Source organism: Hemibagrus wyckioides, linkage group LG16 (genome assembly GCF_019097595.1).
Source record: "Hemibagrus wyckioides isolate EC202008001 linkage group LG16, SWU_Hwy_1.0, whole genome shotgun sequence".
Classification (NCBI taxonomy): domain Eukaryota; kingdom Metazoa; phylum Chordata; class Actinopteri; order Siluriformes; family Bagridae; genus Hemibagrus; species Hemibagrus wyckioides.
This window is the reverse complement of record NC_080725.1, coordinates 6,278,970-6,296,697: the sequence shown is the minus strand read 5'-3', so window position 1 is coordinate 6,296,697 and position 17,728 is coordinate 6,278,970. Positions and strand designations below refer to the sequence as shown.

Below are 17,728 nucleotides of genomic sequence, written 5' to 3'. Positions count from 1 at the left end.
CCAAGATGACTTACAAATAAGCCAGAATAAAATCTATACATGCATTAAAGGATCCAACATTTATTCTGTTTGATGACAGTTGTGTTAAGAACTAGGAAAGCTAGAGAAAATTCATGAAAGATGTCATTTACTTCCGAAGAATACATAAAATCGTATACATGCAACAAGGGTCATCAGTCATACCAGTGCAGGGTATTAATTAACAAATCCATGATGCCACATTTTTAATTGACACTGCAAGACTCTCCCAGCTTGATCACGCTGTAAATATGCAACACAAGCCCACAAATCTAAACTTTTCCATTCTAACATATTGCTCAGTTTTAGTTAACAAATGTTATGAGAAATTCAAAGCAAGCAACAACATAGTCTCAAGAGGCTACAATCATTTTTTTGCTAACGTTGCATTACACAAAAGAGCGGTAATGAGTCATAAAGGCTGAGGCAACGAACAAACCCTCCAAGAATGATCCAAAAGCACCCTGAAGTTTAAGGTTGATATGGGTTTCTATGTTTATCATTCAAATGTTTAGTTCCACACCATCTGTTCAGGACTGTTGGCTCATAATTGTATGTTTGTTGGCTAATCCTTCTAATCTGGGTTGTGTTACATTTGATTTCGTGATTTTTTAGGAAACATCTGAAACATGCTCAGCCAAATAATCAGATTCCTGAACAGTGTAATTTGGCCATATAGTGGTCATCATATGATAAATGATGCATTTTAAGGGAGGAAAGCAGTGGAGCAAAATCATAAAAGAAAATAAACAACAGCAAGTGACAAAGGTTCTTCATACTGCATCCACATGTGCATTAAAATCAGATACTTATCCAAAATATAGATAGATAGATAGATAGATAGATAGATAGATAGATAGATAGATAGATAGATAGATAGATAGATAGACATGAGCCAAACTTTGAATGGAATATTGATCTAGTTCAGATAATTGTGTAATTTATTTTGTTCGTATAACTATATTTTATTTGGATTTACAGCATTTGGCAGACACCCTTATCCAGAGCCTTGATGGTCAAGGGTGTTGCTCAAAAGTTTATTTAAATACTGTGGTGGTGCTGTGATGCTATGCCTCCACCACTAGAGGTAGTGACACACACAGTTTAAGTTTAACATTAGAAGAAAAAGTGTTCATTAGAATGGAAAGCAACTCAAGTTTATTACACTGAGTTGTCTTCCATATTATCTTGCCTTCTGTTGTGTCTTTCATTAACATCACTCTAACCTTAAATGAGAAAGTGAAGTGTAACCCTGCTTCCTAACTTTCGTAACATTTACAATCCTTTAACGGGATTAAACTTGTTCCACTGATACTTAACAGAAGCCCAGTAGTAAGGGCTACAATACAGTAAGCCTCTTTAAATGCTCATAATTGTACTTCAGATGTATTTTCCACTTTCTGGTAAGGCTTAAACTGTTTAGCTCTCCAGTGTGCACTTACACAGACTTTGCAAATGTAAAGCACTGAAAATTCTGCAAAGCAATTTTTTTTAGTCTAGCAGGCAGAGGGTTACTATGTGTATAATGATTAACATTAAAATAATGTAAATATTAGTGTTAAAACTTTCAGTATCAAATCATTTAGGTCATTTATCGTTCACTTGGGTCAAATGACAGTAAGATGAGTTAGGGGCTCAGGGCTCCCATGGAGGATGTAGTTACATGGGACAGGTTGATATTCCTATGAACTCTATGTTCATTCCCACTGTATGAGGCTTAGTGAGGGGAGGGGTGGTATAAAACTGCCTTGCTATAGTCTGCTCCCATTTCTCCTGGTTTGTCAGTGGTGCTGATGTGTGGGACAAAAGCCAGGATGAAGCTTTTGCTTGTGGCAACATTTGTTCTGCTGGTGCTTTGCTACCTGGACAAAGTGGACTCATCTGCCTATGACAAGATTGTGTTTCACAGCCGCATCAGGGCCAAGAAGCAGGGGTAAAAGAATGTTTTTATATTGTATTTTTTTTTCTTGTTTGAGAAATGCAATAGCATAGCTCAAAAAGACAGTTTTGCACATTTGCCATATTCACTTGTGTATCTTTATTTTCTTTATTAGTGTAAGACCTATAATTTCATTTTGAAACTATTTAAAAAAAAAAAATAAATAAAAGTTTATTTCTGTAAAAATAAATTTTACCAGGTTTAAAGAAGGATGTTAGAAAATAAAAATCACATACTAAATTGACATAATTACTCCTGGCTTTTCAACATCTTGATTGCTCTTTCAAGCAATTTTGTCACACAATTAACTGTCCTAACTGCAGTGAAATTGGCTACTTCAGGACAGAAGTATTTTTCAGTACTGAATCCCAGTCTGCTAGGCTTTCTCTTTTTTTTCTTCACTTTTATGTTTAACTCTGCTTCTTCCATTCTCGACAGGCCCTATGTGTGTGCCCTTCAGCAGGTAATTGGGACAAAAAAGACGTATTTCAGCACATGCAGGAACTGGTACCAAAAAACCATCTGTGGAAGGCCAACGTAAGTGCATCAGATAGATATTTTGGTGTTCTTGTACACTGGTGGTAGTGGTGGTGGTGTGTGTGTGTGTGTGTGTGTGTGTGTGTGTTAGGGAATGATGAAAAATGGTGACAGTGTGGGGATGATAGGTAAGTTATATCCAGATGAAACCAAGCTGAAAACAGGTGCTTACCCAGAGCCAGGGAAATTTGTGTTATTTGTTCACCTGTGTGCATTTCTTAGCTGTGCTAGAGGTTCCATGTAAGAGGTGGATGGAGGTTCTGGTGCATATAAATATCAGCATTTCTGTCTTTGTCTTTGAGGGTGGAGTCGAGTTGGATTTCCTCTTTGATTCCGGGAATGGGTTTTTCTGCCATACTGATCTAAGACTAGCTAATACTAGTCATCTAAAATAGCTACAAAACTGGCCTCAGAACAGCTATCTACATTCTCTATAGGAACATGAAATATTGTTTGACAACTAAAATAATGATTTAGCATTAGAACACTTATTTTCACTTTTTAATATTCAACAGAAAATGGGACTAGTGAAGTAAAATATTGGGGCTTATAATTGCTGTAGGGCTAACAGTACAAATGTATTTATCTTCAATCAAGTCATCTTGTAGTATCCTGTTAGAAAAATAGGCTAGCACTGTAAAGGATTTTTCATTTTGGCCCATCATGGGGAACTGTTAAATCCGTAGATTTGATATGGAACCAGAGTCTCGCTAAATTTGGTCCTGATTTGATGCCTTATTCAAACTGTGCTAAACTAGAAATGTATGATTCAAGTAGAACATAACAAACCATGCCATTTTATGATTAGCTTGGCATTTATCATATTATATTATTATAAATATTCCAAATGGATAGTGCAGGTTGTACTACTGCTTTATAAAAACTGTATTATGAGGGAATACATTGCCTCTGTGCAGTAACTCTCTTAATACAAAGACATTTGAAACAATTAAATTTAACCAAGTGCTGAATCAAAATTCAGGTTACAAATCTATTTAATATACTGGATGGCAGTGGTATTTTATTGCTAAATACATATGCAGTATGCATCTAAACTAACTAGCAAGTAATTGTAGACTTAGCTAGCCCTGATCTATGCTTCATAGGCTATTACTCTGCTACACCATTTACAAGTGAAGTCTAACATTGTAAATAAAACAAGACAGTTAATATTCAGTGGAAAATCAGCCAGAAAGGTTTAAAAAAAACAACAACAATAAACTCCACATTGCTAATTGGAGCGTATGTGTATGGTTGTGAGATGTAGCTGCATTGTCATGGCAGGTCCTTTTATTTATAGTTAGCTCATTATTAATTGTATTATTTTCTCATGGTAGGAGCCCAGGACATGACCTTAACATTAAAAAAACATGGCAAAGGTGTAGACTGGTATAACAAACTCCCTCTGCATGTTTGTGCTCATCATTTTGAGTTTTGATATTAATTTTGGAAGTTCACATGAGTATGTTTTTCCCCCCTGCCATCCAACACACATCACCTAAATGTATACAGACACATATTCTGTGTGAAATCACATGATGATAACAGTGGCAGGCAATGCATTTCACGCCTAGGCCTTCACCAGTGTCTTTCCTGAATTAATCCACCACTATACAATTCTTATGACGCTACAGCAATAGATACTAATCAACCATTAAATAGCAAAGTAAAAAAGAAATTAGGCTACAGTACAGTATTTCACACCTCGCAAGGAATAGTCAATTTTATTACAGTCCACCTTGAAAATGCATTTGTAAGGATATCTGTGACCAAATCGATTTCTTCTCCTCTGCCAGCCATTGTGAGTTAAAATATATACATTTTATTTAGTTTGTGCGGTTCGCTGCCTCTGACTACTCCAATTATCCAATCAAAGGACGGGAAATTCCTGACGTAATCGTATGCCTGCTAGATGGCCCCAGTGATGCCAACTTCACTTTCGTCACTGGGTGACGAGAACTTCACAGAGTGATTTCTTTCACTCTTTCACTCATGCAACACATGATGTCAGCCACTGGCTGAAATATGATTGGATAAATACTCTTATTATAAATATACACTACTGGAAGCAGCGCAACCGAGAGAAAAGCTATGAAATGTAGAGAATAGACTATTGGGAATAATTTAATACACATTCATGGAAAAATATATTAAATATATTAAAATGCAAGTCAGTGATTCAGATCACTGCTGTTTAGGCCAGCAAAGAAAGCCTTGCTGGCCCTGACGGCCCACCATTGGATGATAATCAATAATCAATACATTGCACTTTGCACAGATTCTACATAATTTATAAGTGTCTGAAAGTATATACTGTACACACACACACACACACATATATATATATATATATATATATATATATATATATATATATATATATATATATATATATATATACATATATATATATATATATATATATATATATATATATATATATATATATATATATATATATATATATAATTAAATAAATAGCATTCACCTACATCTGATACATTGTGTTGCATTGCCTGATCTTAATACATAAAGATACATAAACCAATATATAAATCAATAAATCAAAATAAATAATCATTAATTAATTCAGCCATCTTCACTAAGCACTTTTTTCTGGTCCCTCTCAAGGTATCATGCACAAACATATTCAAATCAAGGGCAAATTCAGGAAACCAATCAACCACCAGGCATGTTTTTGGAAGGAGGAAGTAAACCAGAGGTCATTTGGGCCCATCCTGGAACTGTGATGCCACAATCCTGCATCCCATAAAATTCATTATAAACCACTCCTGAAAGTTGGCCACTAAAAGTATACAGCAATAGTTTTTGATAACCAGGCACTTGGTTCTGACAGTTAAATTAAGCCTCCTTGGAGATGATTGCACATTTATTTCTCTTGGCCAAGAAAGGTCCAAGGGATCTATTCATCAGATGACAGCAGCATGTTTCATGTGCTCAAATTTACAGTGTTGACATGTGGCAAGCTTGCACAAGGCCATTCTTTTAGAGTATTGAGCCATGATTTAATTTCTATGATTTAAACATCTTTTCTTTCAAAGCTTAGTCAGTTAACGTAAATATGATGGAACCACTGTTGTCTGAACACTTCACTTTCTTTAAACAGTTAAATTTTTTGGTCTTCGAAAATTTCAGTAACTTCCGTTTAATGAATACACATTCCTTTCATTTTTATCCTATAAGCAAATGAGGATAAGTAAATGATAACAATTTATAGGTAATGAATGTAAGGTGTTTAGTCTAAAAAAAAGTCTTTTCACTTTTTCTGTAATCATTCATCTTTTTTGGTTCTTAACTGTCTAGAGGGTTGAGAACATGAGCTGTAGTCAGAAGAGCCCTTCATAGTTTACTTGCATCATACTGGACCCTGTTCAAATACTGGGGCCCCAGCTATGTACAAACTAACCACATCTTTAAGCTATTTGCATTTTTGCTAGTGTGTGTCCACATCTGCATCTGGGTTTGTAAAGCACACACATACAAAAAAATATGAGCACTAATATTGTACAGATACAGATAATAGTGCTCATATAATATATACAATGCTTACATCATGTGACAGCAACACAAAAAACCTGTAGATACAGATGAACAATGTCCGTTAATGTTTAAATCGAACATCGGAATGGAAGACAAGTCTGATCACTGAGACCTTGAACATGTCATGAATGTTGGGCTGGTTTTAGTATTTCATAAGCTGCTGATCTCCTGGGATTTTATCACACATCAGTCTCTAGAGTATGAATGGTGCAGAAAACAAAAACATTGAGTAACAACACTTGGGTGGAAATGTCTTGTTGATAAGCGAGTGGGCAGAGAAGCATCTAATCATGCACAAACCATCAAACCATATGTTGGATGGGCTACAAAAACAGAAGACCACAGTGGGTTCCACTTCTCTCAGCCAAAAACAGAAATCCGAAGATAACAAGGGTAAAGTCTGACCCTAACCTAAAATCCTTTGGTTTTCAGCTGTCCAGTTTTGGTGAATATGTTAATCACACAGTGTTTTATGTATTACACCATTTTGTGCAAAATCTCTTAAGAATGTTGTGTGTGAAATTCAGCATTTTCTGAAATAATCAAACTGGCCCATTTTAAAGTCACAGAGATCACCCTTTTCCCCACATTCTGATGTTTGATGTGAACTTTAAATGAAGCTTATGACCTGTTTTGGCATGATTTTATGTAGTGTGCTGCTACCACATGAGTGGCCTATTGGATAACTGCAAAATGAGCAGATGTCAGCAATGTTTACAATATGCAGATGTTTTAGAATTTTCCAAAGCCATTCTTATCTATTTTCAGACCTTCTCCTTAGTTGTGTTCAACCCTGAAATGTTGCATAAAGCCAACACTGTCTTTGATCATAGTGTTTGTTGAGACAAATCTATACACTAATGATCCACCCAGGCTGTTGTATCAGGAGGTGCATGGTTCTTTCTGTATTTCTTTGTCTATAAAAACCTCCTCATTAGCCCTTATCAGACAGTTTCAGATAGATTTACTCTACGTTTCTCCCACTCAATCTAGTCACAGGCCCTATGCCAGGTTGTATACTTGAATCCCTAACAAGAAAAGGAACATATGAAAGTTTTTTTAGGAGTACATTTGAGAGATTGTTATGATCACACACAGTGCCCATCACCATGCTCTCTGGTATTTTTGTCAGTCAGGTTGCTGATATACATGCAAGAAAAGTTTTAGTTGCTCATTGCCTTAGAGACAGGGAGTACTGTCTAACCGTGGAGGAGGGTTGTGATGGCTGTGATTCTGGGATTCCAGGAAAAGAGTGAGAAAAAAGAGAGACAAAGCAGAGCCAGAATGACAGATAGATGTAGTTGGGTGGCTTAGATTTGATGGAAACTTGCCACATCGTGTGTGTTCCTCATTTGTCCTTCCAGTTCACATGCTAATCTCCTTAATGCGAGGAAGTGGAAAGCAGGCATTAGTTGAGTGTGAATAACGGAAGGGCAGCTGTTAGAGTTTGTATAAAATCCAAAAAAATTGACACCTACTGTATTCATGATAAGATATCTGCTACTTACAGCGTCATTATTTCTACATTCTACTAACATTCTCTATGTCCACATGGCTCATGTAATAATTTGCTACTTGCTTTGATTAACTACAGTATCATAATATTGTTGATCACAGATTTGCAAAAGCATAGTATTGCCAAAACACCCTGCCTGTTTTCATACACATGACTGATTCTTTTATACTCTTCCAGTGTAGTCCACAAGCTTGCATACAGATTCTTTCTACAACACAGTATGTTCATTGTCCATGATTGCCAGTGTATGCAGGTGAAATTACTTAAGGTTTTCAGTAATTAAGGTACTACATCAGTGAGCAGGAGGTCAACCACCAAGCTCTAACACTGAGAAAGGCCATAAGCTCATAACTGCATGACTATGTTGCTGTTCGTTGTATATGTGACTTTGAATAAACCATCTGTCAGATAAATAAATATACAGCGGGGCTTAGCCATATTGCTAGCATATATGCAGATGTAAAGAATCATACTGCTATGATGTGTTTGTTTGTTTGTTTGCAAAAATGTAGTTTTATAATTTCTTTCGCCTACTTAAGTTAAATATCGTTTAAAGGCCTATCAGAAAAGCCAAAGCTTTTGATCAGTGTAAAGCCAGAAATTATCATTGGGGCATTGTTCGTTCCATTTATTTGGTATATACTTTATGTGGAGAAATTGAAAAATAATCTACTCAAAATGCGAAGACAATTGCCAGGTTCCATGTTAATGTTCTTTTGACAGTGTATATAACTGAGGCAATATTTAGTGCAATTACTGGATAGACTTTTTTTCCATTTAGTATAAATGGAATTGTTAATAATTTATCTTTAAGGTGGCTAGATTTTATTTTCTTATATTGCTGTCAGTGCTGACATTTTAGTAGCATTTAAATCAACCCCTTTAACCTACCCCCCAAAAAAATAAAGAAAGGGGACAGAAAAAATAATAAAATAATTTGATAACAATAGATTTTGTGCCATTTTGTGGTCAGTGGATTACTTGCACATTGTACTATGGTATACAGTACATCTACTGTCCAAATAACATCTGTGTAGATCTAATTAGATTCCATCATGAATACCTTCCCCTCTTTACTGTTTTTTTTTATTATTATTATTATTATATCTCTGATAAATTACGCTATTAGAACAAAGGATTTGTATGGAAAGAAGCTACATCACACATGTTGTGCAATTACTCCATAGCAAGAGAATGTATCATAAAAGTAAGAGAAAATAAAATACAATTAAGACAAGTACAATGATGTACAGTTTTCAAATGTCTCCAAACACCTAGGCTAAAGTGCTTTAAAATCAATTGTTCACAACTCCACACTTTTTTGTTACCCTTATTGTGTTTTGTGTTGTCAGTAAGTACTAACAAAATAACTAACAAAACAATTAGTAATAATAAAAGACTTAATTTAGACTTTATTTACTGAATCAGATTTTCAGTGGTTCAAATGAGGTTTAAAGGTGAAACAAGATGTCTCTGAGGCCCTCTAGTGGCTGGCTTCAGTATGGGTTTGAACCCTGCCCATTTGCCCATTCCCATTGGTACATGGAAGACTAATCAAAACTTCCAGTACATTTTGGCCATCTTCATTTTACAATAAATGTTTGTTATTTGATATCAATTAAAAGGCTGTTGTTGATGAAATGTGGTGAGTTTTGGATAAGCTTCACTTATTTCCAATAAACACCTGTAGCTAAACACCTCAAGCCATGCTCTGTTTCATAGTCATATTTCAAATATCATAGTATTTTGCTATTGTTGATATTACCTTAGCTAACACTCAAAGTAGCTTGGTAAGTTTAGCCAGTAACCCCATAATAAAAATAATCCTGAATGACTGCTGTTTGCTGGTATATAATGGCCGCTAGCTAGCTTAGTCAACCATAAATCAGTGCTCTAAAATCTATACATTTAATTTTGTTTATATACAAAATATATGATTACAATTTAGCATATTAATCAATAATGTTGTATGGACAACTTTGAGATATGGCATTTTAAATTGCACTTTAGATAATAGCTCTCAAAGTGTGGGTTGATGCACAAGGACAACCAGGGCTCAAATCTCATTGGACAACCAAATCTTATTGGAATTGGGGCTTGAAGCAATTGAAGAAGGTCACATGATCCAATGAGTCTCATGTACAGGTAAATTTGCACTGTTTACCTGTGGAACTGGACCAGGAAGTAATAAGGCATCATGTTCATATTAATTTATCACGTTACCCAAACCCGTAAACTCTAAACCCCTTTATGGCAGTGGAATTCAATGGCAATGGCCTCCTTCATCATGAAAATACAATTGCCATCATTCAGACAGAGCATCTTTGGGAACACCTCCAACCCGGAGTCCATTCTCCAGGGGGTCTGAGCTATTCTGGTGGCACATGGAGGATCAATACCATAATATGCAGGTGGTCATCATTTCTGACTCACTGGCCAGAAATTTACACTCAACTCTATTCATGTTGCTAATTGCAGACCTATTTCACGCCTTCCATTTCTATCTAAGAACTTGGAATGTGAAATACCTGAACATCTGGCTACATATTTTACTAAAATCTAACTAATGCTTGGTCATAACGTCATGAATTCTAAATAGATTGCCCCCATACAGTCACTGAGGCTTCACAAATTATGCCTTTCCTCGTTGAACTATTATGCTGTTTCTCAGTTCTCATAGTTCTCATCACGCCTGCAGGTTTGTTTCTAACATGCAGTTTGGATAAATATAAATTTCCTTATAGCCTCAATACCAGAGTCTCTCAGGGGTCAGTACTTGGTCCACTGTTTTTCCTTTTGTATGCTAAATCAATGGGTTCAGTCTCAAGTTCTTGTGGGTTCTTCCATCATGGCTATGACAATGGCAAAAGACTTCTCTTCACTTTTTCTCTTTTCATTTCCATTCCATTGTCTTTCTGACATCTCTTCATTGATATCACCATGATCTGAATGTGAAATACCTACCAGTAAAGTACTCTCCCTACTGGAAATGCCAATCACCATCTACATGCTCACAGTCCATGCATGACAAAGAATCTTATTTTACATTATACACTCAGCTTTACAGTATCACATTACAGCAATACAGCAATAACGATATCCTTCAGATTTCTTTTTCTTAACATTGAGCTTTCCTGACTGCAGAATCAGCTAAATATTATATTCAATTCTATTATTATTTGTTGCAATATTTCTACTTATTGAGTATTCATGTTTCTTGCTTGGTATTTTATTTCATTAAATTAATGTCTATATTTAGTCTATACATATTTGTTAATAGATACTCACATGTGGTTAATCAATCTGCATTTGTTATTTAAAGAAGCTTCCAATTTTTGGCACAAAAATGATAATATTTAATACAAAACTTGTCTTTTCTTCCCTAATTCATAGACACACTGACCAATCTGTGGAATTAGTCATTAAATGAATTCATAATGGTTTGGTTTTATCATGGATTGGTCCATTGAAATTGTTTTAGAATTGTCTTTAAGACTGTAAAGCTAAAGCTTAGTGACATTCTTTGTGGCTTTTATTTTGCAGGGAACTTTTATATGAATGCTGTCCTGGTTATATGAGGCTGGAGGGGATGCTCGGTTGCCCTGCAGGTTTGTATTGCCTGACAAGGAAAAATTCCAGGAATTATTTATCAGTACTGCATCAACATACTTCTCTTTATGCACCACTGTTCCTTTTTGATTAAACTGGGAAGAATGTCATATTTACAAGATCTTGTTAAAATTATGGGTTGTGTTGTGGCAGGAACTTTGGGCTTAGGCTTATTCTGGGGTTATTATTAAATCTAGTTGCTTATTACCTATATATACATTCACAATGGGAAAGATGGGAATGCAAAGATTTTGCCCAAACTGCAAACTCTGCAACAAACACTATGGAAGTTAGAATAAATTTTTTTTATATAAATTATTCTTACTGACTTTCAACAATGCAACAATATTTAAGTAATAACAAAATGCAACCAATATTATGTATTATTGCATAATATACATAATATATTCTATGCATGTGAATATTTCCCTAAATCCTGTTTATTTTCATTATACAGGGTGAATCATTTTTGCCCAGGCCTAGTTTATCCTGTTTGTTTTTATATGTGGAGTTTCACATGTTCTTCTTGTGTATGTGTGGGTTTCCTCTTGGTTTTTTGGGTTTCTTCCACTTCCCAAAACATGCTTTCTCATGGACTGACCACTTTAAATTGCTCCTAGGTGTAAATGTGTGTGCATGGCTTCCTGCACTGGATTTGGATGTATCCCATTGCTCCAGGGTTCCCAGTTCACCACAACACTGACCAAGATAAAACAGTTACTGAAGACAAATGAATGAATAAATGTTTATTTGGACACATTGGTGACTTTTGGGGAAGATTGTTCTAGTTAAATACCTGTTAAAATGTAATATTTCTGCAGAGCTGATCTTAGAATTTAATATCAGATTATTGCAGTGGAGAAATAGTAGAGTAATTAAAGGGAATCAACAACCCAGGTGAGAATGATAATGTTATAAACAAATATGCAGGATGTACAAAACACCATCAAGACGTTTCTGTGCAAACAGAATATTTATAATATTTAATTGAAGTCATTTCATCTAAATAAATACTAGTGATGTGTTACAGTCTGTTGTTTATCTACATGTGCATTGTCATACGTTTCATAAGTGAAACATGTAGGTACAGTAGCTCTAACCTCTATCCAAGTTCTAGCTAAACTCTGCTTACTTTAAAAATGCTGTCCCAATGATTCTATGTAGATTTTTAAATATTGAGTGAAGAATGGCTGAAACCTCATCTAAACACTGAATCACTGGTATATGCAATATGTTCAAAAGAATATAATTAGACACAGCATAAAGTAAATGGCAAGGACACACACACACACACACCGCCCACACACACACACACACACAAAGACCTGTACAAAGACATGTAGAGATAAGAGGTTGACCTAATATTAACCATGATGTTCACACTGTAGCTGGAATATTTCTGCTATAGATCTACACAATATTTGGTGCGATTAAAGTGTGTAATTATGGCATTTACGCATAACATTAGGAAAACCTAGCAAAGGTCAAAACGTGAAGAATCTTTTCTCTAGTTTTACCAAATTCCACAATGAGAGATTCAGAACATTTTGTGGTCAAGTTGGTTGCATGAGTAAAACTAAGCCAGTTATAACAATTGTTGTAGAACAAAAACTGTAAATGTAATGTAGTAAATTCAATTGCTTTCTCCTTCTGACATTTTACCTTGCTCTCCAGCTGTCCCGATTGACAGCATCTATGGCACGCTGAGTCTGCTGAAACTGGATATCACACAGCAGTATGCCCTCCGGTCCAAGATCCGAGAGGAGATTGAAGGAGCTGGTGTCTATACCATGTTTGCTCCTACTGATGAAGCCTGGGAAAAATTAGATGTTGTAAGATCTAATTTTTATTTTGTATAATTGTCTTTGGCCAACAATCATTTACTTTCATCTTTCAGTCAACTATATTTTAGTTTGTTTTTACTCTGTTAATGTCAATATTGCTAATAGAAATTTTCTGTGATTTCTTTTATATTACACAGACTGCTAGAAATGCCCTTGTGAACAATGCACGGACAGAGTTGTACAATGCTTTGCACTACCATATGGTCAGCAAGCGTTTCCTTACCAAAGACCTGAAGAATGACATGACCCTGCAGTCGATGTACAACAAGCAGGGACTGTATATCAACCACTATTCTAATGGAGTATGTATCAATATAAACACCCTGCAGATAGCACATTTGGGTTTTGATTTGTTTGGTGACAGGATAGAAACTGATTTTGAGAATTTGAGATTTTATGCTATTTGCCACATACACAGTTATTATATATATAAAACCCAGCCACTGCTCATAAGTCTTTGCATATAAATAACTTACAGTTATGAAACTGGGCTTAAAAAAAGAAATGAATAGAAATAATAAAAAATAAGTAGAGGGAATAGATCACGATGTGCAATATTTTACATGCTTCATGTAGTAACATTATGTGCAATTATGTGCAAACATTAAAGAATTGAAAGTGATGTATTTAAAATGAAGACGAGTTACATGTAGTAACAGTAGAGTTCAGTGTGCAGAATTAACCTTTTACTTATAGTGCTTATAATGCAGTAACAATTTATAATAGTTCTATATAATATATAGAAATTTATAATTTGATGTTTGGGAAAACCTTAAACAGCAGCATAAAAATATAATGTAGATGATAGCAGTGTATATAGTTTATTTATTTATTTTTTCTCTTTTTTTTTCTTTTTATTTGTGCATTTTTGTTAGAAATAAAATTATTTATTTTTTTGTTAAAAAAAAAAACAGATTCAAAAGCTTTTTTGGTCAGGATGCGACATCAACATATGTTGTCTGATTGTTTTTGTGTTCTGCAGGTTGTCACAGTTAACTGTGCCAGGATCATTCATGCCAACCAGGTGGCCACAAATGGGGTTGTACATGTTATTGACCGTGTCATCAGTGCAGTGGGAAACAGCATCAGCGACGTCATTCAAAGCAATGAGGAACTCAGCTTATTGAGTGTATGTGATGTAGCTTAATTTATCATTATATATGTGTTTATTTTCTATATGTTTTTTTATGTTCCCTTCTAAGTGATTACGTTTTGGGAGGAGAATTTATACTTAAATTAAATGTAAATGTAAAATCGGGGTACATTTTGTTAATCAAAACTATGGTTTCATAACAAATTTTACAATTTATTTTACAATTTATGGAATTATAAAATATTATAAATGTAATTGTGGGTGCAAACATAAAATGACAAACAATGCCAAAGCTAAAGAAAACATTTTTTGTTTGCAAAAATGTTTGCAAATGTTTGCTCGTATATAGATACAGTACTATGCAAAAGTTTTAGGCACTAAAAAAATGCTGTAAAGTAAGAATGCTTTCAAAAATGCTGTAAAGTAAGAATGCTTTCAAAAATAGAAATGTTGCTAGTTTATTTTTTATCAATTTAACAAAATGGAAAGTATATAAACACAAGAGAAATCCAAATCAAATTAATATTTTGTGTGACCAGCCTTTGCTACAAAAGAGTATCAATTCTCCTAGGTAAACTTGCACACAGTTTTTGAAGGAACTCGGCAGGTTGGTTGTTCCAAACATCTTAGAGAACTGTCTACAGATCTTCTGTGGATGTGGGCTACCTCAAATCCTTCTGTTTCTTCAAGGGCTCTGAAAAACCATTACTTCCAGAATTCCTTGTTCTTCTCTATGCTGCACATAGTTCAGCATAGTTCTTAATAACATTAGCTGTGTAATTGGGGTCGTTGTACTGATGCAAAATAAATTTAGGGCCAGTCAGGCGCCTCTCTGATGGTATTGTATGATGGATCATCTCCAACTCCATTTGTAGAAATGCAGCCCCAAACTTGCAGGGAACCTCCATCGTGCTTCACTGTTGCCTACAGACATTCATTATTGTGCCGCACTCCAGCCCTTCGGCAGACAACCTGCCTCCTGCTCCGGCCAAATATTTAAAATTTTGACTCATCACTCCAGTGCTCCTGCTGTCAGTCTTTTGCACCCATTTCCTGTGTAATTGTGCATAGTTGAGTCACTTAGCCTTGTTTCCATGTCTGAAGTGTGGCTTTTTTGCTGGAATTTTTTGATAAAGACCACTTTTCTCCAGACTTCTCCAGACAGTATAAGAGTATACCTAGGTCCCACTGGTAGGTGCCAGTTCTTTGCTCATGTCACCTCTTAACATCTGCTGAATTACGTCCCCTTGGCTGACCACCTGTTTCATTGTACCTACCTGTAAAATTTCAGCATTACCTGTAATAATCCAAAGTGTGATTAAAGATGTAGTGAAGTTGAAAAATTAATAATTATAGTACTGCTTAGCACATAATACTAATATGATGCTCTGCTGTCTATGTAGGAAAGTTTTAACGTGGAATCAAGCTTATTGGAAAAACTCAGAAAACCTGGACACTATACTCTCTTTGCTCCAACCAACAAGGCTTTTGAACAAATGGACGAAAGAGTTCTTCAAAGGATCCTAAATGACAATACTGTGCTTCAGGGTAAGATCTTGGCATACTGACAAATACAGACATTAACCCCTGGTTGTTATCAGTAATAATACACTTATAATAAAAGGTCTGTCTAGGATTGAATCAGGGTTTCCTAAAGTTTAACATAACACTGTGGATTTTAGACACTCCATCACTATTGAGGTATGTACAGCAAATAAAGACACTTGACAGGCTCTGAAGATTTGCGTCTCCTGTTTTGAATGACATGAATGCAGACCACTGAAAGCCATGTTAGATTTTCAGACAGTGGACAAACAGCAGCTCTAACCACAGTCTCTCTGTCTTCCAAAGTCAAGACATTCTGATCCCATTCTCTGTTCCTGGCAGGAAATGCTTAAAGAGTGCTGTAGCCTGATACACAGTGACTTTTTTTTTTTTTTTTGTAGATTGCTTTATCAAATATCCAGAAAGTGTAAATCCAAAACAATGTAAAAGTAGAAGTGTGAAAGAAGTAGGCATGTGAAAATAAGGAGGATGTAATTATTTAATTGTTTGATTTTTAAAAGCGGGGCACAGTAGGCAGCACTGCTCTCTCACAACTCCAGGGTTCTCAGGTTACTGTCTGTGTTTGTGAGTTTGTGACTACTGAGTTTGTGAACCAAGTATATTCACATGGGTTTCTACCGGGTTCTTCAATTTCTGTTCCCATTGTCCAAAGACATGCTGCTAGGCAAATTTGGCTCTGCAAAATTGCTTCTTCTGTCTACTGTATGTGAATTGTTCCCTGTAGTCTCTTCTAAATGAATTCCGCTGCCTTGCCAGATTTAGCAGGAGTGGTTCCAAGGATGAATGATGATTAATTTTAAAAAGTAAATGATTTGTAGTTATGAGTAGATTTTTCCACTTAAAACATAAACTTACAGCAGAAACATTTTGAGAAGTTATTTTTTCATTTTTCTCATTTTACAGACCCTTATCTAGAGCAACTTACAATTTATCTTATTTTATACAACTGAGCAATTGAGGGTTAAGGGCCCAGCAGTGGCAGCTTGCTGGAGCTGGGATTGGAACTCACAAGCATCTGATCAGTAGTCTAGCACCTTAACCACTTAAGCTACCACATCCACATTGTCTTTATTTGACTTCCATTTCAGCATTATAATCTTACTTAATTTATTTATTTACTTGTGTGGACATGAAATAAAAATGTCATTAGCTTTCTGTTATAAAAGTAAAATCACATTGTATGTATTGTGTATTGTGAAAAGGATAACAAATTTCATAATAGGTCATTTTGCCCATATCCTCCACTCCTGAAAAAAGATATAGGCTGATAGGTTTCTCGGCTTGTAATGAAATAGACATACTTAGTTGACATACTTAGAGTTTTAATCCCTGTATTTATTAAAATTATTTATGTGTTTTCATTAACCCATATATAGTGCCACAAAAGTTGATGGGAATGTGTTTAAATGTTGAACAATTTTTAAAAGTTCACTTGCCTGTTAAAGAGATAGGAATTAGTGGTGAGGGAAATGGTGAAGCAGATAGTGTCATTATTTCAGAGCTAGAGCCTTTGTCTGATTCCTGGCTAAACCAACTAGACACTTAGTCATCAGGAGAGATGAGAGCTGAACACTTCAGCAGCCGGGAAAAGAATGAAACACAATACTAGACCTCCTTTTTAGACAGCACTGTTCTGGGTAATATATCAAGCAGGTATCAGGTTTCTTAAATACTGCAGGTAGGTGTGTATATGGAGAAATTCAAGCATACAAAAATATAAGATAGGACTTTTCACCTACACATGCTGTCTTGCACACACATATTGACACACACACATACACAGAGAGAGAGAGAGAGAGAGAGTGCCTTAACAGACATTGAGAATTAGCAGAGCAGTCTGAGTTCCTGGGAAATTGATAATGTGCATACAGTAGTTTCTGGCAATGATCAGACAATGTCAGTACAGGAAGGACAGAGTGGGTGTTCACAGGATTACACTGGGCTTTGTGCTTTTTGCAGAGCTTCCTAGGAAATTATCTAACATGTGAATGACGTATGATTCAAAACCATTTTAACTCAAGAATGAGAATATTTTTCCATGCATT

General features: G+C 35.4%; 1 protein-coding gene across 1 annotated transcript in view; it reads left to right on the top strand.

Moving 5' to 3' along the window:
• Window positions 1-1,771: 1,771 nt before the first annotated feature.
• Window positions 1,772-17,728, top strand: part of postna (periostin, osteoblast specific factor a) — a 31,951-nt gene continuing 15,994 nt past the window's right edge. Inside the window, exons 1-7 of the mRNA XM_058411873.1 lie at window positions 1,772-1,951; window positions 2,396-2,494; window positions 11,115-11,179; window positions 12,855-13,012; window positions 13,162-13,326; window positions 14,007-14,153; window positions 15,521-15,665. Of these exons, the coding sequence (XP_058267856.1) occupies window positions 1,812-1,951; window positions 2,396-2,494; window positions 11,115-11,179; window positions 12,855-13,012; window positions 13,162-13,326; window positions 14,007-14,153; window positions 15,521-15,665 (919 nt within the window). The 5' untranslated portion in view covers window positions 1,772-1,811. The remainder of the gene's footprint in view (window positions 1,952-2,395; window positions 2,495-11,114; window positions 11,180-12,854; window positions 13,013-13,161; window positions 13,327-14,006; window positions 14,154-15,520; window positions 15,666-17,728) is intronic.